The sequence below is a fragment of the Jaculus jaculus genome, chromosome 10 (genome assembly GCF_020740685.1).
Source record: "Jaculus jaculus isolate mJacJac1 chromosome 10, mJacJac1.mat.Y.cur, whole genome shotgun sequence".
NCBI lineage: Eukaryota > Metazoa > Chordata > Mammalia > Rodentia > Dipodidae > Jaculus > Jaculus jaculus.
In genome coordinates, this window is record NC_059111.1 from 41257222 (window position 1) to 41282889 (window position 25668).

General features: G+C 41.5%; 1 protein-coding gene across 1 annotated transcript; it reads right to left on the reverse strand.

Moving 5' to 3' along the window:
• Window positions 1-1463: 1463 nt before the first annotated feature.
• LOC101608222 (glutathione S-transferase A1-like) lies at window positions 1464-25209 on the reverse strand. Its single transcript, XM_004660496.2, has 7 exons — window positions 25189-25209; window positions 21732-21839; window positions 10417-10468; window positions 6668-6800; window positions 4057-4198; window positions 3053-3184; window positions 1464-1679 (listed from the first exon to the last, which is right to left on the reverse strand). The coding sequence occupies exons 2-7, from the start codon at window positions 21816-21818 to the stop codon at window positions 1557-1559; spliced, it is 669 nt and encodes a 222-aa protein (XP_004660553.2). The 5' UTR covers window positions 21819-21839; window positions 25189-25209; the 3' UTR covers window positions 1464-1556.
• Between the last annotated feature and the right edge of the window lie 459 nt (window positions 25210-25668).

The following is a 25668-nucleotide window of genomic DNA, read 5'->3' on the forward strand; positions in this document are numbered from 1 at the left end:
CTCACCTGTGAACCAAGGAGGTAGGCGAGGTCATGGTAAAGCATGCATATAGCCTGATTGGAGGGTTTGTTTTTTTTTTGTTTGTTTTTGTTTTTTTTTTTTTGAGATAGGATATGCCTCCTGAGTGCTAGGGTTAAAGGCATGCACCACCACACCCAGGCTGGAAAACTTTTTTATGTCATGTTACCAAGTTAAAAAAGAAAAGGGGGCTGGAGAGATGGCATAGAGGTGGCATAGCGGTTAAGTGCTTGCCTGTGAAGCCTATGGACCCCGGTTCGAGGCTCGGTTCCCCACGTTAGCCAGATGCACAAGGGGGCGCTCCTGTCTGGAGTTCGTTTGCAGTCGCTGGAAGCCCTGGCGCACCCGTTCTCTCTCTCACTCTCTATCTGCCTCTTTCTCTCTCTGTCACTCTCAAATAATCAAATAAATAAATAAAAAATCTTTAAAAAAAAAAAGAAAGAAAAGAAAAGGCAGAAATAATTTTGCCGGGCATGATGGCACACGCCTTTAATCCCAGCACTTGGGAAGGCAGAAGTAGGTGGATTGCTGTGAGTTTGAGGCTGCCCTGTATGTATGTAGTGAGGCCACTACATAGTGAATTCCAGGTCAGCCTGGGCTAGAGAGTGAGACCTTACCTTGAAAAAAAAAAGAAAAAGAGACTTGGACTGGAGAGATGATTTAGCAGTTAAGGTGCTTGCCTACAAAGCAAAAGGACCCATGTTCAATTTCCCAGGACCCATGTAATCCAGGAGGTGGTGCATGCATCTGGTGTTTGTTTGCAGTAGCTGAAGGCCCTGGGGTGCCCATTCTCTCTCTTTCTCTCTCTGTCACTTTCTCTCTCCCAAATACATAAATAAATAAATATAAAAAGAAAATTAGTTAAACATTAATTGCAATATTTTTGTTATACTCCTGTCTAAGAGAAGAAGAAAATTTGATAAATGCTATTACTCAGAATGAGAACCTGTTTCCTGTACCTGAAAATGCCAAACGCCAATTTCTAAACTTGATTCTTGGACAAACTATAGGATAGATGTTATAGAATTCTAGAAAAAGTAAAATGAGTCACATAATCTAGGTTTTTCATTTCTTATTCAATTAAAAATATCTTATCTACTTGGGAAAGAGGAAGATAGTGAGAGAATGGGCACACCAGGGCTTCTAGCCACTGCAAACAAACTCCAGACACATGCACCACCTTGTGCATCTGCTTAATGTGGGTCCTGGGTAATAGAACCTGGGTCCTTTGGTCTTGCTGGCAAGTACCTTAACTTCAATGCCATATCTCCAGCTCCTCTTATTCAATTTTTAATTCCTAGGAAGAGTCATGTGAGACAGAGATTAAACATTTGATTTTATATAAAATCCTTATAAAAGGGCATAAATTTTTATTAGGTCTTTTCAGAGGAGTTTTTAAAAATTTTATTACCATATAACATTTGGAAAGATTATCTCTCAGAAGCAAGATTCTACATTTAGGCCAAACATTTCCTTGCTGCAAAACCTCAGAAATTTGGTGTGTGTGGGCCTGGGCAAGAAGCTGAGACAGTGCTTTGTTAAAACTTGAAAATCTTCCTGCCTGCTTCAATAGTTTTCTCATCAGTAGGAGGCTTCCTCTGGCTGCCAGGCTGTAGGAACTTCTTCACATTGGGGAGGTTACTGATTCTGATTTTCAGGGCCTGCAACCCAGAAATCAGTGTTAGTGAGGAGGTGGAAGTTCAAATCAACAATCCAAGAAATCTGAACTCCTAGACGAGGACCTTCTGAGTCACTCTGTCAGCTCCAGGATGGAGATTAGAAAGAGACATAGAAAGATGAGGAAGATCAGAGATAGAACACATAGTTCCATAATGTGTTCCTTTAAGACCACATTAAGATTACATTCTCCTCAGTCTTCCGTACTCTCCTGCCATAAGCCCTGTAGATCCATTCTTCTCATGCACCCCAAAGAGCAGAATGTCTTTCAAATATCAGCACAGAAATTCCAAAGAAATTAAGACATGGAGAAATTAGATTGGGTTGAAGATAGACACATAAAAATCTTACCAGGGGGAAGTTTAACCAATTTTCACACAAGATAAAACTGAGGGCCTTGGGCTGGAGAGATTGCTTAGTGGTTAAGGCACTTGCCTGTGAAGTTTAAGGACTCAGATTCAATTCTCCAGGACCCATGTAAGCTAGATGCATAAGGTGATGCATGTGTCTGGAGTTTGTTTGCAGCAGCTGGAGGCCCTGGTGCACCCATTCTCTCCCTCCCCCCGCCCCCTCCTCTCTCTCTCTCTCTCTCTCTCTCTATACACACACACACACACACACACACACACACACATATATGCCTATTTCTTTCAAGTGAATATATAAAAATAAGGGGCTGGAGAGATGGCTTAGTGGTTAAGGCATTTGCCTGCAAAGCCAAAGGACCTCAGTTCGATTCCCCAGGACCCACATAAGCCAGATGCACAAGGTGGCATATGTGTCTGGAGTTTGTTTGCAGTGGCTGGAGGCCCTGGTGCACCCATTCTCTCCCTCCCTCTCTCTCACTCTCTCAAATAAATAAATAAATAAATAGCTAGTAGGGAAAATTTCAAGAAAAAAAATAAAATATTTTTTTAAAAACTAAAAATTACAGGGGTGTTTGTAGGGTGGGAGACTGTGTGTGTGGTATTAGATTATGGAGGGAAAAACAGTGCTAAGAGTATGAGCAAGGGGGAAGGTGGTAAGATAGAAAGATACTTGTCAGACAGAACAAGACAGGCAAGAGCACAAGAGACAAAAGAATCCCAGTGATATCAGGAATGCAACCCACAAGGAGTAGTAGTTTCTGTGCCTTCTTATTATAATACAGCAAATATTCTTCTTGGGTTAGAATCCACCTCAAATTTCCAGGCATAAAGATTATTATTTTTCCTGTCTCAAATACAAGGCCCAGAAGCTCAACTGGAGACATGGTGGTGGGGGATTGAAGGCCTAGAGAAGGACTAAGTTCAAGAACTCACTAGCCTGTCCTAAGAAGAGCTGTGGGGTGCCTTTCTGAGGGCTTGTAATGCATCACCTTCAGCAGCGGGAAAGTGGCCAGAAGGCTGGAGTCCAGTTCTTCAATGTAGTAGAGAAGTTCCACCAGGTGGATGTCAGCCCTGCTCAGCTTGTTGCCAACAAGGTAGTCTTGTCTATGGCTCTTTAGCACCTGTAGCGTTCCAGAAGTTAGACAGTGAACACAGTTACCGAGGCCCATACTGCTTCCCAAGTCTTTTAACTCCAATCTCCCCACTCTGCTGCTACCCTGGGCAGGTGTGGAGCTTAGGACCTTTCTCCTGGCCTCTACTTCATGAGGAAGAGTGAAAATTAGGTCTGCTCTCTTGCCTTCATTAAATTCCAAACTACCCTTTCTTCTTATTCCTCCATCACTGTGGTGTCCGTACCACTCATTCGTGCCTGTGTCTTACCTACGTGCACTCTAAGTATGGCGGTCCCTCACTTAAAAGGGTACAGTCCTGATGTTTGCGGACATGCCTCTATCCTTTCTCCATAGAATATGGGCAGTAGCTCCACCTTCAGAGCAGCACCTTCTTCTTCAGGAAGACTACTTCAGGGTCTCTGTTTATGGTCTTGTTTATTCGCAAGTTCTGCTTATTTCTCTGAGAACCCACATAAATTTGGATGTATCATTTCCTTTGTCACATTGGCTCTGATTCCTAACTGACATTGTTATGTTCTATATTCTGAAATATATGTGTACATATGTGTGTGTGTGTGAGTGTTCAACATAAAATGCCCTCTAGTAATATACATGTTATGTTAGTACATAGAGTTCTTTGATTTCATAGCAAAGATGAGTTGTAAAATTGTAACTTTGTTGTGACTTACAGTGCTTCTTCAAAGACAGCTTTTTACAATACCTTGAGGGTCAGGGGGCTCACACAGGAAGGTCATGGAAGTGGGGAGCAGTGCTGTAGGCATGCATGGCTGCCACCTTTCTCTTTTCCTCAAACTCACAGTCCCAAACTTTGAAGAAATTCATTTACTTTTTGCCCCCAAACATTGAAGAACCTCACTTACATTTTCAAAGGCAGGCAAGTAACGATTTTTTGTCCTGTCTTTGGTTAAGGCAATTTTGGCATCTCTTTGATCTGGAGGACTTAGTGGCAATTGCATGATCATTTCACATAAATCTGCTATGCCTTCTGCATACATATCAATCCTGAAAGACAACATTATACAAACAGCCACATGATTCCTAATTAATATTTTAATTATAAACCTAAGGAAGTTATACAAATATGTGGTTGGAAAGGAAATCATCTTCAGTGTATACTTTGTATATATTAGTCATTCTCCTGTAAGGTTTATATTAAACAAATGCATTAACCTAACAGAGTAGAGAAGTGTTCAAAACTTTTGTTATAAACATGACCAAGGGCTGGAGAGATGGCTTAGCAGTTAAGTGCTTGCCTGTGAAGCCTAAGGACCCCAGTTCAATGCTCGATTCCCCAGGACCCACAATAGCCAGTTGCACAAGGCCGCACATGCGTCTGGAGTTCATTTGCAGTGGCTGGAGGCCCTGGCGTGCCCATTCTCTATGTAGATCTGCCTCTTTCTCTCTGTGTCTGTTGCTCTCAAATAAATAAATAAATAAAATAATAAACATGACCAAAAGCAAGCATAAGGAGTATTGATGGTCCATCCAGAATCACAGTCATGAGAAAACATGGTGGAATCACAGCATGTAACCATCCATATACACATGGGAGTTTTCTCTCTGCTGTGATTTGATCTTTGCTCAAACATACTGTGCTTTCTCTAGATAACAACTTGCATCCTATGTAAGTGCTAAGACAGGGTAACTAGTCAAACCAGCACTCTGGTCTCTGCTCATCTGTCATTTTATGACACAGCCCAGGGTCATTTTCTTGTTCAGTGTTAGATGTTCTCCCAGTGATTTTTGTTTAGTTTTAATTATTTATTTGAGAGTGACAGACAGAAAGAGAAAGAGAGTGTGAGAGAGAGAGAGGCCTCCAGCCACTGTAAATGAACTCCAAATGCATGTGCCACCTTATGCATCTGGCTTATGTGGGTCCTGCGGAATCGAGCCTCAAACCTTCATAGGCTTAACTGCTAAGCCATCTCTCCAGCCCCTCTCCCAGGGAATTTTCATCAGCACATTTGTACAACCTCCACATGCTTTCTAACTCTGGCCTTGTTAACCATTGCCAAGATTTCTTCTATAATGGGCTCTAGTTATAATTTTTTTATTCACTTACAGGCACACAATATTATAGGAGACATGTATTCCATCATTTCAAACTGAAAAGAGAGCTTTGTTGTCATATATTCACATATCCTCAGCTCTTTGAAAAGTAATATTCTTTTTTACTACATTTGTAGAATTTTGCAAACATTAACAGCCTCCAGTTTCATAGTATTTTTTTTTTTTACCACCCCTCCCCTGTCAATGCTTTGGTAGTTACTCCCTGCACTCCTCCTTCCAGCTTAGGAAACAACTGATGTACTTCCTTCTTTATCAATGTTAGTGTTGTCATAGAACATGTGGCCTTTTGAGTCTGCTTTCCTTTATATAACACAATAATCTCAGTTTGTGTTGAACTATACATCATTACTTTAATGTTTGCCTGGTTAAAATTCCTCCCTGTATGGCTCAGAACATTTGATTCCTCTATTCATCTACTATTGGATATTAGTTTTGTTTCTACATTTACAAAATTGTGAATAATGCTACAGAGACTATTTCTATACCAGTATTAGTAAAAATGTATTCCTATTTCTCATAGGTATATATACATAGTAGGGAAATGCTGGCTAACCCTATATTTAATTCTCTGAGGACTGCCAATGCTTCCATTCAGAATTTTATTCTCAGTGAAGCCATTCCATGGCAATGGGGTGCACATACTATGCTGAGTGGTATAGTCACCCTGTCCGCTGTGATTGCTTTGGATACTATGGGCACCAGCCTCTGTAACCCTCAAGTTAAGACACCCATAGCTGATAGGCTGGGCATGGTGGTGCACGCCTTTAATCCCAGCACTTGGGAGGCAGAGGTAAGAGGATTACTGTGAGTTTGAGGCCAGCCTGAGACTACATAGTGAATCCCAGGTCCAGGTCAGCCTGGGCTAGAGCAAGACCCAACCTCAAAAAACCAAACCAAACCAAAACAAACAAAAAATCCCACCACCACCACCATCACCACCAACAACAACAACAAAAACAGAATTACCTGATAGGTTTAGGTTCCTGCCCTTCATATAACTTCCAGAACTTGGGAAGCAACTGTTTTGGACTAGGCCTCCTCCCCCTTTACTCTCAAGCCCTGTGTCCTCTATTCTAGGCTGTTGGCTGAAGTTCAGCCTCTTATTCTGAGCACTTGGAATCACAATTCTACCATGCTTAAGTCCCATGGTCCTATCAGTGCTTGACACTCTATGGTAATGCTGTACTGGAAATACCATCCCTGCTATGATACACTCAGCTGAATTTACCCTGCATTTTCTCTCCCTCATCTCCCTAGGACTCAGCTATTCTTCCCATAAGTGTTTCTGCCTAGGACCAGCTGCTACTGGACATGAATCCTTTGTCAGGCTCTTGCTCATTCAAGGAGGAACCTTAATACCTCCTATGTTAATTTGGGGTGAGAGTAGAAAAAATACTGTACAAGGCTCTCTCTTCCAGGTCTTTCCCACAGAGGTTGTGTTTGGCGGCAATATAGTTGAGAATGGCTCTGGTCTGCACCAGCTTCATCCCATCCATCTCCACCATTGGCACATGCTGGAACAGCAAACTCCCATCTTTGAAAGGAGAAAAAAAAGATCCATGAAATGTCTTTGAGTCACTTCTCAGGAGTGCTAATTCCTTTTTTTATTATTTGTTTGTTTTCAAGCAGGGTCTCATTCTAGCCCAGGCTGACCTGGAACACTGTAGTCCTAGGCTGGCCTTGAACTAATGGCACTTGGCCTCCAGAATGCTGGGACTAAAGGCTCATCAACATTTTTGCCATCATGCTAAGCAGGAATACTAATTTTTTTTTTTTAAGGTAGGGTCTCACTGTATCTCAGGCAGACATAGATTCACTACGTAGTCTCAGGGTGGCCTCAAACTCATGGTGATTCTCCTACCTCTGCATCCTGAGTGCTGGGGTTAAGGGTGTGCACCACCACGCCCAGCTCAAAGAGTACTAATTTTAAATTTAAAATTTTTTTTTGTTTTTTCGAGGTAGGGTCTCACTCTAGCCCAAGCTACCCTGGAATCCACTCTGTAGTCTCAGGCTGGCCTCAAACTCATAGCAATCCTCTTACTTCTGCTTCCTGGGCACTGGGATTAAAGATGTATACCACCATGGCCGGCCCCTTTTTAATTGATGATTTTCATATAAACCCCTCCCACTACCTCTTCCCATCACCCTCTTTCCAAGTAATTCTATCTCTATTTTGATGTCTTGTTCTTTGCCCTCCTCCATCAAACATAGCAAAATGTTGATGAGCCTAATATTGTGTAGGCCTTGGCAGGCAACAACAGCTGCTGTGAGGTCAGGAATGCCATGATTACTTCATATCCAGATGACAACATTCCATAGTACTCTTCCACATCTTTTACATTTTTCATGCATTCTTTCTGCCTCTCTTCTACATGATCTCTGAGCCTCTGAGAAGGTGATATAGATTTCTCATTTAACGCTAAGCAAGGATGGATTTTTTTTTTTTTTTTTTTGAGGCATGGTCTCACTCTAGCCCAAGCTGTCCTGGAACTCTGTCTATAATCCCAGGCTGGCCTCTAACTCACATCAATCCTAGTACCTCTGCCACTCAAGTGCTGGGATTAAAGGTGTACATCACCACACCCAGCTGGTATTTTTTTTATTATTATTGAAATAACTGAATGTACAAAAGGAAAGAGAAAGGATGGCATGGCAAGCTTTTAAGTGAAGTATCATGTTATTTTGGCTTTCTGTTTCTTCTTGTCTCATCTACCTTTTATCTTTTGTTTTCATTTATTTTTATTTATTTATTTGAGAGTGACAGAAAGAGAGAGAATGGGTGCGCCGGGCATATAGCCATTGCAAATGAACTCCAGATGTGTGTGCCCTCTTGTGCATCTGGCTTACATAGGTCCTGGGGCATCAAGCCTCGAACCAGAGTCCTTAGGCTTCACAGGCAAGCGCTTAACTGCTAAGTCATCTCTTCAGCCCTACCTTTTATCTTTTAAGCTTACTTCATTTGTCTTTTCTTTCCTGCTACCTACACACACACACACACACACACACACACACACACACACACATATATATACACATATACACACACATACATACACGTGTGTGTGTATGTGTGTGTGTGTGTCTATATCCAGCATCACTTGTGTTCTTCTATGTTTAATTCATCTTCCTGGATATATTAGGAAGGCACAGAGAGATTGCAACAAAGCCACCAGGCAAATTTAGTTAGCAGGAACTTTCCAAAGTCTCATGGTGTTCATTGTTAAGGTGGGTTATGAGACAGGTTTCAATGTGCACATCCCCAATGTACATGACCCTTTGTGTGCTCCTTCAGCCTGCAAAAGTGGCAGGATAGCAACTAGTCATAAGCCATGAATTACTCAGAGAAGTTGCCCCCGATATTCCTCTTCCAGTGATTTAATACATGGTCATGAGGTTGCTAGGATAGAGAGATATGGAGTGAGACAGCTGTGGTGCAGAAATCATAAGAAAGCAAGGTGAGAGCATTCATAGAGCACTGGGAAAATACTCAGAGAAGGCTAGTCATATCAGAGGTGTCAAACTACTCAAAAAGTCCCACCACTTACATTATACCACTCTGTACCTCTTAAACACCCACTGACCACCCAACCTTCACCTGGTGTTAAAAACTTCTCCTAGGTACTCTAACTGAGCCATTAAAATTTTGACATTAAATGGAACACACAGGAATAATAGATTGTTACTAGAAAATTTTCAGTGCCAGGGATGGGATACCTTCCAATGAGTTGTTGGTCAGGGAGGTCTCTAATGCCCCAAAACATTATAGGCCATTGCTGAGGCCCTTGGTTTCCCACCTGGAATAGATGGTAAGACCCTATTGCTGAAGATTCCACATACTTGGGCTGTATGGTCCCTGAGAAATCCTGCTAGAGCTGAGCTGAAAACCTCCTCCATATAGACCAGCTGACAGAAAGCTGTAAAAGTCACACTGTATGCAGTTCAATGGGAGAATGAGAAATCAGTGAAGATACCCAACAGTGGACACTGCAATCCAGGCCAAATGAGCCAATGGGTGCAATAGTGGCACATCTGTTATAACACCCTCTAATTTGACTGGAGGCCCTCTCCATGGGAGGGAATACATCTCTGCTACTAAAAACCTACAACAGGGGTAGTCATGAGCCCTAGGGGTGTAAGTTTGCTGCTGTCTGGCTAAATGTATATATGCTCACCAAACTGCCCAGTAAGCACTTCTCTTAATGTTTGTGTGTGTGTGTGTGTGTGTATGTGTGTATATATATATATATATATATATAGTATATATATATACTTAAATTTATTTATTTATTTATATAGTATATATATATACTTAAATTTATTTATTTATTTATTTATTTGAGAGCAACAGACACAGAGAAAGACAGATAGAGGGAGACAGAGAGAATGGGCGCGCCAGGGCTTCCAGCCTCTGCAAATGAACTCCAGATGCGTGCACCCCCTTGTGCATCTGGCTAACGTGGGACCTGGGGAACCAAGCCTCGAACCAGGGTCCTTAGGCTTCACAGGCAAGCGCTTAACAACTAAGCCATTTCTCCAGCCCTGTACCCATATATTAATGCTACTCTCACTTTTGGTTAGAGAACCTTCTCTTTTCAGATGGCAATGACCTTGGGATGACTCAGAAGGAATCTTGGTGCTGAGAAGTAACAGAGCAGTGCTCAGAACTGAAATATCTCATTCACACCTTCCATGGCTCAGGGTCCATTGCAGAATAGGTGGCAAAAAGAATGTAAGAGCCAAAGGAAGGGTAGGAGTCCTTACGATGTGCTCCTCCAAACACAAAATGGCCTGGATATCCATAACCTCACAGTGCCTGACACTACCTACATAAAACCATCATAATAGGAGGAAAAGAACATGACATCAAAATAAAAGAGACTGATTGAGAGGGGTAGGGAATATGATGGAAAGTATAGTTGCAAAGGGGAAAGTGGAGGGATTTTTTTTTTTTTTTGGTTTTCTGAGGTAAGGTCTCACTCTAGCCCAGGCTGACCTGGAATTCACTATGGAGTCTCAGGGTGGCCTCGAACTCACGGCAATCCTCCTACCTCTGCCTCCCGAGTGCTGGGATTAAAGGCATGCGCCACCACACCCGGCTAGGACTTTTTTTTACAGTTATGGAAGTTGTCAATTAAAAAAAGTGACATTACCATTTTTTAACTTTTCCAAGTCTTCTGGAGATGTTATAAACTTCTCTTCAAACTGTAAACAGAAAAAACAAATTTATGTCAGTTAGTTCACATCATTGTCATCTTTAAATGTGAGTGCTCCCTGTCTGGCAGGTAATGTGAAGTTAAAACTGCCAGGCATGGTGCCACACACCTTTAATTGCAGTACTCAGGAGGTAGAGATAGGAGGATTGCTGTGTGTTCAAGGCCAACCTGAAACTACATAGTGAATTCCAGATCAGCTTGGGCTAGAATGAGACCATACTTTGAAAAACAAAAACAAACAAACAAACCCTCCCCAAAAACAACAAAAAAATTTCTGAGTGTGTTGGTGGATAGAAAGAGTCTGACTGTGGCAGCTGAAAAGTTAGATGAATTCTACCATAGTCTATAGCTGCTCATTTTTAGTTTGCCTCCACCCTGACCACCAATGTCATGGACATTTATCTGTGTCCATGGAGGAAAGTCACTGAAGAGCAGGCACTGGAAATTTCTTATGAGGAAAGTCTTTTCTGTAGTGAGAACAGAATAGTACCCTCTTAGTTATCATCATGGTGGGTTGGGAGCATCACATAGGCCAATGATCCTCTAAGTTTTTTTACAACACAGGCTCTCTAGTGTAATTTAAATCACTTTGTTAACACCTTTTTATCATTTTTTAGGGTTGAAAATTGAAGTCTACCTTGTTTGGTGGGACTGTCTGTTGTTGGTTTGCACAATCCCAGAGGGTCACTATTCAAGTAGCGAAAACATATGCCAGCAATTTACACAACATCTATAACTGATGGTCTGTGGTCCTCACAGGAGGGTGGCTGTAATGTAATGGGTTTGGTGAGGTCCCATAGGGAACTTCCTTGATGATGTGGCTGCTGCTGCTGCTCCTGATATTGGCCAGCCTTTGATCAGAGAGAGCCCAGAAGGTTTGAGCCTAGGTTTCTAACCATACTTACCCTCTACCTTTGCTGTCAGTAGGGGACAGAGATGAAAATACAGATGACCCCTCCCTGCTTTTTCTCCTGCACTGAACCCAACATACCCCTGGCTTGGAAATATCCCTGAGCCACAAAGCTAACATACAGACACTGGAATCACATTATTCATTTAATTAAGGAGCACCACCTGGGAAGGCACTGCAGCATTTGCTGTTCTTGTGCACTTGTATGAGTTTAGATGGGACGGAGAAAGTGTAGTTCTAAGGCCTACTAAACATGTTGCTATGACACTAAGGGCTATATCAAAAATCCCCTTCACAGCTGGGCATGGTGGCACATGTCTTTAATCCCAGCACTCAGAGCACTGTGAGTTTGAAGCTAGCCTGGAGCTTCAGAGAATTCCAGGTTAGACTGGGCTAGAATGAGGCCCTACTTGAAAACAAAACAAAACAAAACAAAACAAAACAAAATTCCTTTCATAGGATGGCTAACTGCTCCCCCTTGAGGAACAAGATCTCCTGGAGGGCGCGAGACTTCCTCCCCAGAAATCTTTCATTTAATTGCTGAGTTCCTAGGTGTGAACTGAGAAGTGTGTTCCCAGATAAGCCTCTAGAGGGCAGTACACTATAGAATCACAGGAACCTACCAGCATTTTTTGTTCAAAAGCTGTAAAGAATATTGTGATGGGCTGGAGAGATGGCTTAGCAGTTAAGCACTTGCCTATGAAGCCTAAGGATCCAGGTTCGAGGCTTGATTCTCCAGGACCCACGTTAGCCAGATGCACAAGGGGGCGCAGGCATCTGGAGTTCATTTGCAGTGGCTGGAAGCCCTGGTGCACCCATTCTCACTCACTCTCGCTCTCTATCTGCCTCTTTCTCTCTCTGTCACTCTCAAATAAATAAATAAAAATGAACAACAACAACAAAAAGAATATTGTGATATGCTTGTTTCCACTCCTCACTTAAGTCATTCATATACTTGTCTGCACTTATAGGAACCCTGTTTGTTGTATTTGACACATATTCTCGAGACATAGCCCAAACCTGGCATTTATTTAGTAGCATTTCCAAAAATTAATTGCCTAATAAAGGGATTGCATAATAGGCAGCTTGTGACTCATCCACTGCCCCATGCCTCTCATTTGTGGTACACACACACACACACACACACACACACACACACATATATGTATATGTGTGTATATATATATACACACACACACATATATATATATATATGTGTTTTTTTTTTTGTTTTTTGGTTTTTCGAGATAGGGTCTCACTCTAGCCTAGGCTGACCTGGAATTCACTATGGAGTCTCAGGGTGGCCTCGAACTCACAGCAATCCTCCTACCTCTGCCTCCCAAGTGCTGGGATTAAAGGTATGCGCCACCACACCTGGCTCTGTGGCTTATATTTTAATTTAATTATATTCAGTTCTTCTGGATATATTTTACCTTATTATGTAAATTTCTAGTATATAGGAAATACAAGGTTTAGTCACTAATGCCAATATCTCCAATTAAAATTTAAAATTAATCTTGTTTCCTTATATGGCTATATTCTCTTGTACTCTGGCCACAGTATCAAACAAATTTAAGATATCATATGTTCATATTACAAATAGTTCACCATGAATCTTACAATGTAAGTACTATATGAAAATAATACACTTAAATTACACACATCATACTAAATATTTACAATAAGTATTTAACAACTCCTAATGTTCAATCAATGTTCAAGTTTCTAGTGCTACATAAGTGTCATATCATCATTTGTTTTAATCCAGTTTTTATATTTTTTTTTTTTATTTTTTAAAATTTATTGTTTATTTTATTTATTTATTTGAGAGTGACAGACAGAGAGAGAGTGAGTGAGTGAATGGGCGGGCCAGGGCTTCCAGCCACTGCAAATGAACTCCAGACACGTGCGCCCCCTTGTGCATATGGCTAACATGGGTCCTGGGGAACTGAGCCTTGAACCGGGGTCCTTAGGCTTCACAGGCAAGCGCTTAACCACTAAGCCAGCTCTCCAGCCCATATTTTTTATTTTTAATATTTTTCAGTTTTTATTTTTTTTGTGTATTAGGTGTAGTATATGTGTGTGCAGATGCACAACTCTGTACACATGTGAAGAGGCCAGTGGAGGGTGTTCTTCTCCATGGCTCTTTTGCTTTATTTCCCTGAGGCTGGTCTCTCATTGAATCTGGTGCACATCATTTTTTGGCTAGACTGGCTGACTGGCAAGTCCCTGTTACCACCTCCCTCAACTCTGTGGTTACATTTGTGTTGGAGATCTGAACTCAATTCTTTGTGCTTGGGCAGCAAGTGCTCTTAACCACTAAGCCATCTTCTCAGACCTGAAATAAATTTTATACAGTATAATTATTTCATGTTTCTTTTTCCCCTTTAAAATATCTTTAGGGGGCTGGAGAGATGGCTTAGCGGTTGAGCGCTTGCCTGTGAAGCCTAAGGACCCCGGTTCAAGGCTCGACTCCCCAGGACCCACGTTAGCCAGATGCACAAGGGGGCGCACGCGTCTGGAGTTCGTTTGCAGAGGCTGGAAGCCCTGGTATGCCCATTCTCTCTCTCTGCCTCTATCTGTCTTTCTCTCTGTGTCTGTTGCTCTCAAATAAAAAAAAAAAAATCTTTAGGACTGGAGAAATGGATTAGCAGTTAAGGCATTTGCCTTCAAAGCTGAAGGTACCAGGTTTGGTTCCCAGGACCCATGTATGCCAGATGCCCAAAGTGGTGCATTCGTCTGGTGTTTGTTTTCAGTGGCTGGAGGCCCTGGTGTACTCATTCTCTTCCTCCCCCTCTCTCACCTCTTCTCTAAAATAAATAAATTAAAATAAAATAAATCTTTAAGTTGTGTATGTGACCCCTGATGGAGAAATTATTGAAATTTTCACTTGCTCCTGGCATGGTGGTGCATGTTTTTAATTCCAATACATGGGAGGCAGAGGAGAAGGATCGCCATGAGTTTGAGGCCACACTGAGACTACATAGTAAATTCCAGGTCAGCCTGGGCCTGAGTGAGACCCTACCTCAAAAAAAAAAAAAAAAAAAAAAAAGCCGAGTGAGGTGGTGCATGCCTTTAATCCCAGCACTTGGGAGGCCAGTGGTAGGAGGATCACCATGAGTTCAAGGCCAACCTGAGATTACACCGAGAATTCCAGGTCAGCCTGGGCTAGAGTGAGACCCTACCTCAAAAAACAAAACCAACCAGACAAACAAAAAAAACAGAATAAAAAAAAAAAACTGGAAATAAGGCAAAACTATTCACAGAAACTTAGCATAGAAGTCTTTGGCTTAGAAAAGTATTTTACAGATGGCAGAGAAAATGGAGAACCAAGATCCATCTATAAGATAAGAAGATAGATGACTGTCCACCACGAGACATGCCACCTCTACCACATCTGCCAAGACCCAGGAGCATTGCAGAGGAAGTGGTAACATTAATACTATTTTTACTGCTACCCTGACAACCAGTTCCAGGGTGACAGACAAGGTGATCAATCAAAACCTATCAAAAGCTCTGACCACTTGGGAACTTCTAGCTGTGGGTGGGTTTTTCCCTCCACTGGGCGCAGGCCCAGCCAGTTGGGCCCCCTAGCCCATACTCTCCACATGGTCTCCTTTATCCTCTCCTGCTCCCCACATGGCAGGTGCTCCTTGAATTTTATTTTTTTTCCCAGATGATCTATTTATTCTTTTTTCAAAATTGTTATTAACATGTTCCATGATTATAAAAAATATCCCATGGTAATACCCTCTCCCCCCCCGTACTATCCCCTTTGAAATTCCATTCTCCATCATATTACCTCCCATCTCAATCATTGTAGTTACATATATACAATAACAACCTATTCAGTACCCTCCTCCTTTCATTTCTCTTCCCTTTGTATCTCCTTTTTAACTTACTAGCTTCTGCTATTAAGTATTTTCCTTCTCACACAGAAGCCCAATCATCTGTAGCTAGGATCCACATATGAAGCACAACATGTGGCACTTGGCTTTCTGGACTTGGGTTACCTCACTTAGTATAATACTTTCCAGATCCATCCATTTTTCTGCAAATCTCATAACTTCATTTTTCTTTACCGCTGAGTAGAACTCCATTGTATAAATGTGCCACATCTTCATTATCTACTCATCAGTTGAGGGACATCTAGGCTGGTTCCATTTCCCAGCTATTATAAATTGGGCACAAATAAACATGGTTGAGCACGTACTTCTAAGGAAATGAGAGGAGTCCTTAGGATATATGCCCAGGAGTGCTAAGGCTGGGTCATATAGTACATCAATCTTTAGCTGTTTTAGAAACATCCACACTAATTTCCATAATGGCTGGACAAGATTACATTCCCACCAGCAGTGTAGCAGGGTTCCTCTTTTTCCACATCCCCACCAACATTTATGATCATTTGTTTTCATGATGGTAGCCAATCTGACAGAGTGAGATGGAATCTCAATGTAGTTTTAATCTGCATTTCCCTGATGACTAGTGACGTAGAACATTTTTTTTTAGATGCTTATATGCCATTCATATTTCTTCCTTTGAGAATGCTTAACTACTAAGCCATCTCTCGTGCCCTTGCTTGAGTGTTTTAAAGTTCTCACTGTAGAGATTCTTTACTTCCTTGGTTAGGTTTATTCCAAAGTACTTTATTTTTTTTTTGATGCAATTGTGAATGGGAGTAATTCTCTGATTTCATCCTCAGTGTGTTTGTTAGCATATATGAAGGCTACTGGTTTCTGTGTATTTATTTTGTATCCTGCTACATGGCTGTAGGTTTTGATCAGCTCTAACAGTTTGCTGGTAGAGTCTTCAGGGTCCTTTATGTATAGAATCATGTCATCTGCAAATAATGATAACTTGATCTCTCCCTTTCCAATTTATATCCCTTTTATGTGTGTCTCTTGCCTTATTGCTATGGCTAAGACTTCCAAAACTATATTAAATAAAAGTGGGGACAGTGGACACCCTTGTCTTGTTCCTGATTTTAGTGGAAAAGCTTCCAATTTTTCCCCATTTAGTAATATGTTGGCTGTAGGCTTGTCATAAATAGCTTTTATTATATTGAGATATGTTCCTTCTATTCCCAGTCTCTGTAGGACTTTTATCATGAAGGGATGTTGGATTTTTGTCAAATGCTTTCTCTGCGTCCAATGAGATGATCATGTGATTTTTGTCCTTCAACCCATTTATATAATGTATTACATTTATAGATTTGCATATATTAAACCATCCCTGCATCTCTGGAATAAAGCCTACTTGGTCAGGGTGAATGATATTTTTGATATATTCTTGTATTCTGTTTGCCAATATTTTGTTGAGAATTTTTGCATCTATGTTCATGAGGGAGATTGGTCTGTAATTTTCTGTTTTTGTTCTATCTTTGCCTGGTTTTGGTATTAGGGTGATAGAAGGAGATTGGTAGAATTCCTTCTTTTTCTATATCCTGGAAAAGCTTAAGAGGCAATGGTGTTAGCTCTTCCTTAAAGGTCTGGTAAAATTCAGCAGTGAATCCAGTGGGCCTGGGCTTTTGTAGTTGGGAGATTATTGACATCTGTTCAGATCTCTATGCTTGTTATAGGTTCTTTTTTCTTTTTCTTTTTTTCTTTTTCATGTTTTATTTATTTGAGAGCTACAGAGAGAGAGAGGGAAAGAAAGAGGCAGAGAGCGAGAGAGAGGATGGGTATGCGAGGACCTCCAGCCACTGCAAACGAGCTCCAGATGCATGCGCCCCCTTGTGCATCTGGCTAATGTGGGTCCTGGGGAATCGAGCCTCGAACCGACGTCCTTAGGCTTCATAGGCAAGTGCTTAACCGCTAAGCCATCTCTCCAGCCCCTTGTTACAGGTTTATTTACGTGATTGATCTCATTTTGATTTAATTTAGGTAGGTCATATAAATCAAGGAAATCATCCATTTCTTTCAGATTTTCATACTTTCTGGAGTATATGCTTTTATAGTATGTCCCTATGATTTTTTGAATTTCTCTGGAATCTTTTGTGATGTTACCTTGTTCATCTCTGATTTTATTAATTTGTGTCTCTTCTCTCTTTCTTTTGGTCAGATTTGCTAAGGGTTTATCACTCTTGTTTATCCTTTCAAAGAACCAACTCTTTGTTTCATTAATTTTTTGGACTGTTTGTTGTTTGTTTGTTTGTTTCTATTTCATTAATTTCTGCCATAATCTTTATTATTTCTTCTCATCTACTGATTTTTGGTTTGCCTTGTTTTTCTTTCTCCAAGGCTTTAAGGTGAAGCATTAGGTCGTTTACTTGCGACCTTTCTAATTTCTTAATATAGGCACTTAAGGCTATATATTTACCTCTTAGAACTGCCTTCATTGTGTCCCAGAGATTTTGGTATGTTGTGTTCTCATTATCATTTGACTCTATAAAGTTTTTGATTTCCTTCTTGATTTCTTCATTGACCCATTCATCACTTAGTAGTGTATTGTTTAGTTTCCATGATTTTGTGTATGCTCTATAGCCTTTCTTGCTACTGATTTGTAGTTTAATTCCATTGTGGTCAGATAGAATGCAAGGAATTATTTCAATTTTTCTGTATTTGTTAAGATTTGCTTTGTGTCCTAATATATGGTCTATTTTAGAGAATGTTCCATGTGCTGCTGAAAAGAATGTATATTCTGCAGCCTTTGGATGAAATGTCCTGTATATATCTGTTAGGTCCATTCCTTCTATGACCTCATTTAGTCCAGATTCCTCTCTTTTTATTTTTTCCTGGGATGACCTATCAATTGATGAGAGTGGGGTGTTAAAGTCACCCACCACCACTGTGTTTGGTGTTATCTGTAACTTTAGTTCTAATAGTGTTTATTTGATGAATTTGGGAGCCCCCATGGTAGGTGCATATATGTTTAGGATTGTAATGTCCTCCTGTTGGAGTGTGCCCATATTCAATATAAAGTGACCTTCCTTATCTTTCTTGACTAACATTGGACTAAAGTCTACCTTGTCAGATATTAGGATAGCAACCCCTGCTTGTTTTCTAGGCCCATTTATTTGAAACGCCTTCTTCCAACCTTTCACCCTAAGATAATATCTATCCTTTGTAGAAAGGTGAGTTTCTTGGAATCAACAAATTGTCGGATCCTGCTTTTTAACCCAGTCTGTAAACCTATGTCTTTTTGTTGGGGCATTGAGGCCGTTGATATGAAGAGATATTATTGAAAGGTGTGTATTTATGTTTGCCTTTTTTTTTTTTTTGTGGTTCCGGTTCTACGTTTGCTCTCTTGTGTTAACTAATATTTGAGTATTGCTTGGTTTTTTCCAGGGCGTTATATGTGTGCTTTGCCTTTTCTTTAGCAAGGAGGATTCTATCAAGTATTTTCTGTAGAGCTGGTTTTGTCTTCAAATACTCCTCTAACCTGCTTTTGTCATGGAAGGTCCTTATTTCTCTGTCTATTTGAATGGATAGCTTTGCAGGATAAGTAACCTTGGTTGACAGTTGTTATCTTTCAGAACTTGGAATATATCACTCCAAGCCCTTCTGGCTTTAAAAGTTTGTGTTGAATAATCTGCTGTAATCCTGATGGGCTTGCTTTTGTAGGTAACTTGATTTTTCTCTCTAACTGCTTTCAATATTTTTTCTTTGGTTTGTGTGTTTGCAGTTTGGTTATAATATGGCGAGGAGAGGTTCTTTCCGTGTTTTGTCTGGCTGGGGTTCTAAAGGCTTCCTGTATCTGCATTGGCACCTCTTTCCCAATTTGGGGGAAATTTTCTTCTATGATTTTGTTGAGGACACCTACTGTGCCTTTGGAGTGAAATTCTTCTTCTTCTACTATGCCCTGAATTCTTATATTTAATCTTTTCATGATGTCCCGAATATCTTGAAATTCCCACTCATACTTTTCTATAAGTTTGTCTTTCTCTTTGTTGGCCTGTATTAGATCTGCCACCTGGTCTTCTAGCTTAGATATTCTGTCTTCTCCTTCATCTATTCTACTGGTGAGATTTTCTACAGAGTTTTTTATTTCATTAACTGTGTTCTTCATTGCTAGTAATTCTGACTGGTTTTTCTTTATTATTTCTATTTCCTTACTTATGTCTTGCATTGCCTTCTTTAATTCATTAAATTGGTGTCCTGCGTCTTGATTTCCTCGTTGATTCCTTTGATTTCTTCTTTGAGTCCTTTGATTTGTTCTCTGACTTCTTTGAATATATTTACAATCATTCTTTTGAAATCTTTCTCAGGCATTTCCTCTAACTCATTCTCACTGGGCATCATTTCTGATTTGTTAATACTTTTAGGTGGATTTATATTGTCTTGCTTTTTAGTGTTTCTTGTGTTATAATGTATATATTTTGCATCTGGATTAAGTTAATGCTTGGATTTTCTAGCAAGCTGGGTATTCTTAGCTGTATCAATTGATTTGATGTTAATATATCTTCAGGGTGTGAGCTTAAGGTGTTAGGTGTGGCTCTTAAGACTCTCAGAGTATCTACAATGGTGTTCCTAGGAGTTGAGTTTCCCTGCTATAGGAATATTCATGTAGGGTAAGTGGAATAAAATACAGCTAGATTCTAAAATTTAACTAAACACTGTACACATTCAATCAAATACAGCACCAAGTATTTATGCAAGAATATCCAGATCCTCTATCAACAAAGAGATTAAGATTTCTTGTCTGTTGAGGGATCCAAGTCAGCTTGTGACCAAGTGAGACCATTCCTTGGTAGAATCCCAGTTACCTTGGATAATTTTGGTCTCAGGGAAGTTGCTACCTGGGTCGTTGGGCTGCTGTTCTGATTTCTGGAGCTTTGCACTGGTTTTTCTGGTGGGGCAAACCAAGCCTGGCAACTGTGGCGCTGCAGATTGGCACCCCCGCTGCTGGAACCGCTAGCTGCTGCTTCTGGATCTTTCACTGCTGCTGCTAAAGCTGCTGCTGTTGGGTCTGTTGCTGCTGCTCTTGAAGCTGCCTCTGCTGGATCCACCGCTACTGCTGCTGCTGCTGCTGCTGTAGCTGCCACTGCTGGAGCCACTGCTGCCACTGTTGGATCTGCCTTTGAAGCTACTGCTGCTGGATTTGCCGCTGCTGCCACTGAAGCTGCTGCCCCTGGATCCGCTACTGCTGGGGCCACTGTTGCCGGTGCTGGAGCCACTGATGTTGCTCCCGGACTCTGCTCCTGCTTGGGTCCCGCTGTCAGCTCAAGTTGGTGTGGCTGGGTTCTGGGACCGCTGCTCTGTTCACTGGAGCTGGGCACAGGTGGTGGGGGAGGGGAGGGAGCGCAGCTGCTCTGGTTCTCTCACTGTTCCACGTGTTTTTCTACCTTGTGATCTGCTCCTCTGTTGTTCACTGCTGCTCTCCCTTCAAGTTTCTTGAGTTGCAGAGAGCTCCAGTGTGAGTGGAAACTCCCCTCACCTGTCTTCTGTGGCTCGAGCTGAGCCTAGCGGCTTTCTGGTGTGCCACCGCCATGGTCAGCAGACCTGCCAGGGCCGCTTTTGCTGGCCTGTGTGGGCTCTGGATGCTCTGGATCTCTTCTACTTCTCCACTGCTGTTTCAATTTCCTATACACCTCATTTTTTAGTAAAAGTGAGTATTTTGCTGAGTTTTTTTTTTTTGGTCTTTTCCCCCCCTAGTCTGCTTTGCCATGGTACCTATGCCACCATCTTTAATTAATTTTTTGTTGTTGTTTATTTTATTTGAGAGCAACAGAGAGAGAGAGAAATAGTGAGAGAGAGAGAACTGGCACGCCAGGGCTTCCAGCCACTGCAAACGAACTCCAGAAGCCTGTGCCCCTTGTACATCTGGCTAACGTGGGTCCTGGGGAATTCAGTCTCAAACCAGGGTCCTTAGGCTTCACAGGCACACACTTAGCCACTAAGCCATCTCTCCAGCCCCCTACACCGCCATCTTAACTTGAAGTCTGAACTTTCTTTTCTCTTTTCTTTCCATGCTTTTTTGTCCCACACCTTCCACGTGGGACCTTTAGCCATATGGGTGCCTTTCTTTGACTCTGTACTTTCCTCAATAAATATAATTTAATAATTTTAAAAAATATATCAAAAGCAGAAATCTAGAGGCTATAGAGAACTCAACACTAAATCAGACTGCTAATAGGCCTGCCATGGCTCAGGGAAGATTGCAGAGAGGGGTTGGAAAGACTGTAATAGCCACAGGTTGGATAGGAATACCCTGAGGGCTGGTCCCCCACTGCCCCACAGGGAAAGACTTAGGCCTTCATGACCTCTCAGTGAATACTCACTCAGGAGGGCCTCCAGTGTAATGGAAGCAGGAGTGAGGAGATCAAACAGTTATAATATATAAGAAATTTTAAAAGTATGTAAGACATAAAGTCTAATTGAAGAAGATTCTGCTTATAACTTACCTCCACTCCCACTGCAGACAAGAGCCAGCGGATGCACTCCATTCTGCCCCGGGCATTGAAGTAGTGGAGCACAGGCTTCTCTGCCATAGTAGCAGACCCTTGGAGCCACTAAATAGGAATGGAACAAAGAATAAATCTGTGTGCAGGGGAAATCCACTTTTTCAAAGAGTGTCATAGAAACTTCCTAACAAACCTCCAATGAACAGTTTCCATGGCCAAGTGGTAATAATGGCTGGTAGGGAATTTGTCAACAGCTTGATTTAGTCCCTGTGGTACATGGGTTGAAGTGCTGTTCAGACCATAGATTTGTGGGCACCTTATACAGCAGAATGTGTCTTGGTGTGGCTGCATTTTAAAGTTCATGAGAACCTAGCTCAAGAATCACCATTCTCCCAGGGGTCAGAGGAGACAAACACCAGCCTGAGAGGTAAGCATCTCCCTTTCTGCCCAGGTGTTGGGCTCCCATCTGCCCTGCTAGTGCATCCAGACTCAGAAGCTTTCCTACTTGCCCTTCAAATGTCAGGCTTCTATGCTTAGATTCCAGCTGCACCTTATGAATGTCCATGACAGCTGTCTCTGTGCTCCAGATGATCTCCACCACACTTAATATCTTCTTTTTTTTGTTTATTTTTATTTATTTATTTGAAAGCAACAGACAGAGAAAGAGGCAGAGAGAGACAACAGGCACTCCACGGCCTCCAGCCACTGCAAATGAACTCCAGACATGTGTACCCCCTTGTGCATCTGGCTAATGTGGGTCCTGGGGAATTGAACCTGAGTCCTTTGACTTTACAGGCAAATGCCATTAAGCCATCTCTCCAGCCCTCTTCTTATTTTATTTTAATTAAAAAAAATTAAAAAAAAATTTTTTTTTAAATTTTTATTTATTTGAGAGTGACAGACACAGAGAGAAAGACAGATAGAGGGAGAGAGAGAGAATGGGCGCGCCAGGGCTTCCAGCCTCTGCAAACGAACTCCAGATGCGTGCGCCCCCCTTGTGTATATGGTTAACGTGGGACCTGGGGAACCGAGCCTCGAACCAGGATCCTTAGGCTTCACAGGCAAGCGCTTAACCGCTAAGCCATCTCTCCAGCCCTTAAAAAAATTTTTAATCTTTAAATTTCTATCTGTTGATTTATTTTTTATCTTTAAATTTTGTTTTAAATTTTTATTTATTTATTTATTTGAGAGCGACAGACACAGAGAGAAAAACAGATAGAGGGAGAGAGAGAGAGAGAATGGGCGTGCCAGGGCTTCCAGCCTCTGCAAACGAACTCCAGATGTGTGCACCCCCTTGTGCATCTGGCTAACGTGGGACCTGGGGAACCGAGCCTCGAACCAGGGTCCTTAGGCTTCACAGGCAAGCAGTTAACCGCTAAGCCATCTCTCCAGCCCTAAATTTATTTCTTTATCTGAAAGGCAGATAGAAAGAGAATGGGCAAGTGGGGTGTGGTGGCATGGTGGCACACACCTTTAATCTCAGCACTTGGGAGGCAGAGGTAGGAGGATTGCCATGAGTTCGAGGCCACCATGAGACTACATAGTGAATTCCAGGTCAGCCTGGGCTAGAGTGAGACCCTACCTCAACAAACAAACAAACAAACAAACCAAAACCCAAAATAACAACAACAAAAAGAAAAGAAAAGAAAGGAAAGAGAATGGGCATGCCAGGGCCTCCAGCCGCTGCAAATAAACTTCAGACATGTGCCACCTTGTGCATCTGGCTTACATAGGTCCTGGGGAACAAAAGTGAGATCCTTTGGCTTTGTGAGCAAGTGTCTTAACCACTAAGCCATCTCTGCAGCCCTCAACATTTTTCATGAACACTATGGGTGTCTTTTTGTTTGTTTGTTTGTATTTTCTTCTCTCCCATTAATTATGCTTTTTCCAGTAAGACTTTTTACAGAATCTTAGGCTTTTCTAAAAACTTATTCTCCTTTATGTTGGCCATTATCCCAGGGAATTACTAGTTCTTATTGAAATACTCTACTTGGTGAATTTATGTGCCTGATAAAAACTAATCAGCTGGAGAGATGGCTTAGCAGTTAAGGCACTTTTCTGTGAAGCCTAAGGACCCAGTTTTGATTCCCCAGGACCCACTAAGTCAGATGCGCAGGGTGGCACATACATCTGGAGTTCATTTGCAGTGGCTAGAGGCCCTGGAAAGCCCACTTTCTCTCCTTTCTTCCCTCCCTCCCTCCCTCCCTCCCCCCCTCTCATCTATCTATCTATCTATTATCTATCTCTCTCAAATAAAAAAAAAATAATCATAGGCCCCACTGATATATCTAGCTCTCTTTTTTAGGCTTCCTCAGTACAGAGCTAAAGATGATCTAAGAAGTCATTGACACTTCCCCTAAACTTGTGATGAACATTCTCAGCCCTAGAGAGAGTGATATGGTAGTTAGTGACAGTGTGAATTTAATCAGTGATCTTCTAATTAGTGAACGAGTGAATTTAATCCTAGTTTTTCTGCCATCCAGACTAATTTCCTCATTCTGTATCATGTTCCTAAATTTTTGCAGCTTTCAATGATTAATGTTTTCTTGTCTAGTACTGTGACCACACACACATACATACACACACACAGAGGAAATAGAGATGACCTTTAGCATGGTATGTTATGCAATGCTCAGTCCACAGTCCACAGATATCATAAGGTTAAACACACACACACACACACACACACACACACACACACATTTTTAAAGCATTTACTTTACAGGATTTACCACTTAAAAATATCACTAGTATAGTGCAATCAAATAATAAGATAGTACTAAAATAACACATCCTAATTACGAACTCTGTTATTTTGCTGTTTAAACGGAATTTTTAAAGAGGTAGAAATCTACATAACAGGAACAAACTGGGTAAGTGCTTTTGGCAAGATCGCTTGGGGAATATTTAATTTCTCAAATGAAAGGAATCTGCTATTTCTCTATTGGACTGGGAATGTGGTAGTTCAATACAAGAGCATTATTACCTAACAGGTTAAGTCCAGTCCCACTTGCCTTGCTACCCTAAGATCACATGCAATCAAATTCCTTTGCAATTATGCTTTAAACCTTGCTACCCTCAGTAAGCACTGGAGCAGATTGGGAGGAGGAGGAAAGAGGAAGAGACCATGAAAAGTAGAAGGAGAAAAGGAGGAGGAGCACAGGAGATGGAGGAAAGGAATGGGAGAAGGGAAGAAAGGAGAGAAGGAGAGAGAGGTAATATAGAAAGGGGGAAAGGAGAAAGAGAAATAGCTTGCTACTCCAAGTTGTGTCAAATCAACAGTAATGGGTGATGAATATGATCAAAGTACACTAAACACAATATATGAAAATTACATAGTAAAATCTACTGTATAATTAAGGCATGCTAATGGAAACATTGACCAAAAAGGAAAAGTATTTTACAAGTGAAGTAGTCATGAGAACCATTTATGAAAGTTAAAAAAGACAGTACTAACCTAAAGTCCAGGCTCTCACTACTCAGCTCCCCAAATGCAGCTCCAGATGGGCATGGAAGCTACTTTAATATGGTGTCAGCAGGGTGGGGACCAATAGGAAACAGCTCCTCCCATAGCTTTCAAGGTTCCAGGGTTCCTTGACTAGAAAGAAGACAAATCAACAATGTTGCATTTCAGGATAATCCACACACCATTGACACAAAATCTCACTTCTATTCATCTGTCCCAGAAGGTCACTGGTGTCACTTTTCTTTGAACACTGCTTTCTGAAGGGTTTTGGCACAGGGGAAGAAGATTATCAAGTTCCTGCAGAGAATTGGATCTCAGTCACCATTTGTAAAAGGGGTTAAATTGTGAGTTTTGCTGCACAATGCTATTGCCTAGGGAAACTGACTGACTGATCTGAGCCCAAGATGGGAAACCTCAGCCCTGTCTGTCCACCTTCATCCCTGTGGTGGCAGGCCTTCTTTCCTTTCTTAT

What these genes read in the sequence shown, in the direction of transcription:
- LOC101608222 (XM_004660496.2), bottom strand. Translation starts at nt 21,818, where the DNA reads ATGGCAGAGAAGCCTGTGCTCCACTACTTCAATGCCCGGGGCAGAATG. An exon ending in TGTCTGCAGTGGGAGTGGAG is followed by an intron (nt 10,469 to 21,731) that starts GTAAGTTATAAG and finishes TTCTGTTTACAG; the next exon opens with TTTGAAGAGAAGTTTATAAC. An exon ending in CCACTTTCCCGCTGCTGAAG is followed by an intron (nt 1,680 to 3,052) that starts GTGATGCATTAC and finishes TCTGGGTTGCAG; the next exon opens with GCCCTGAAAATCAGAATCAG.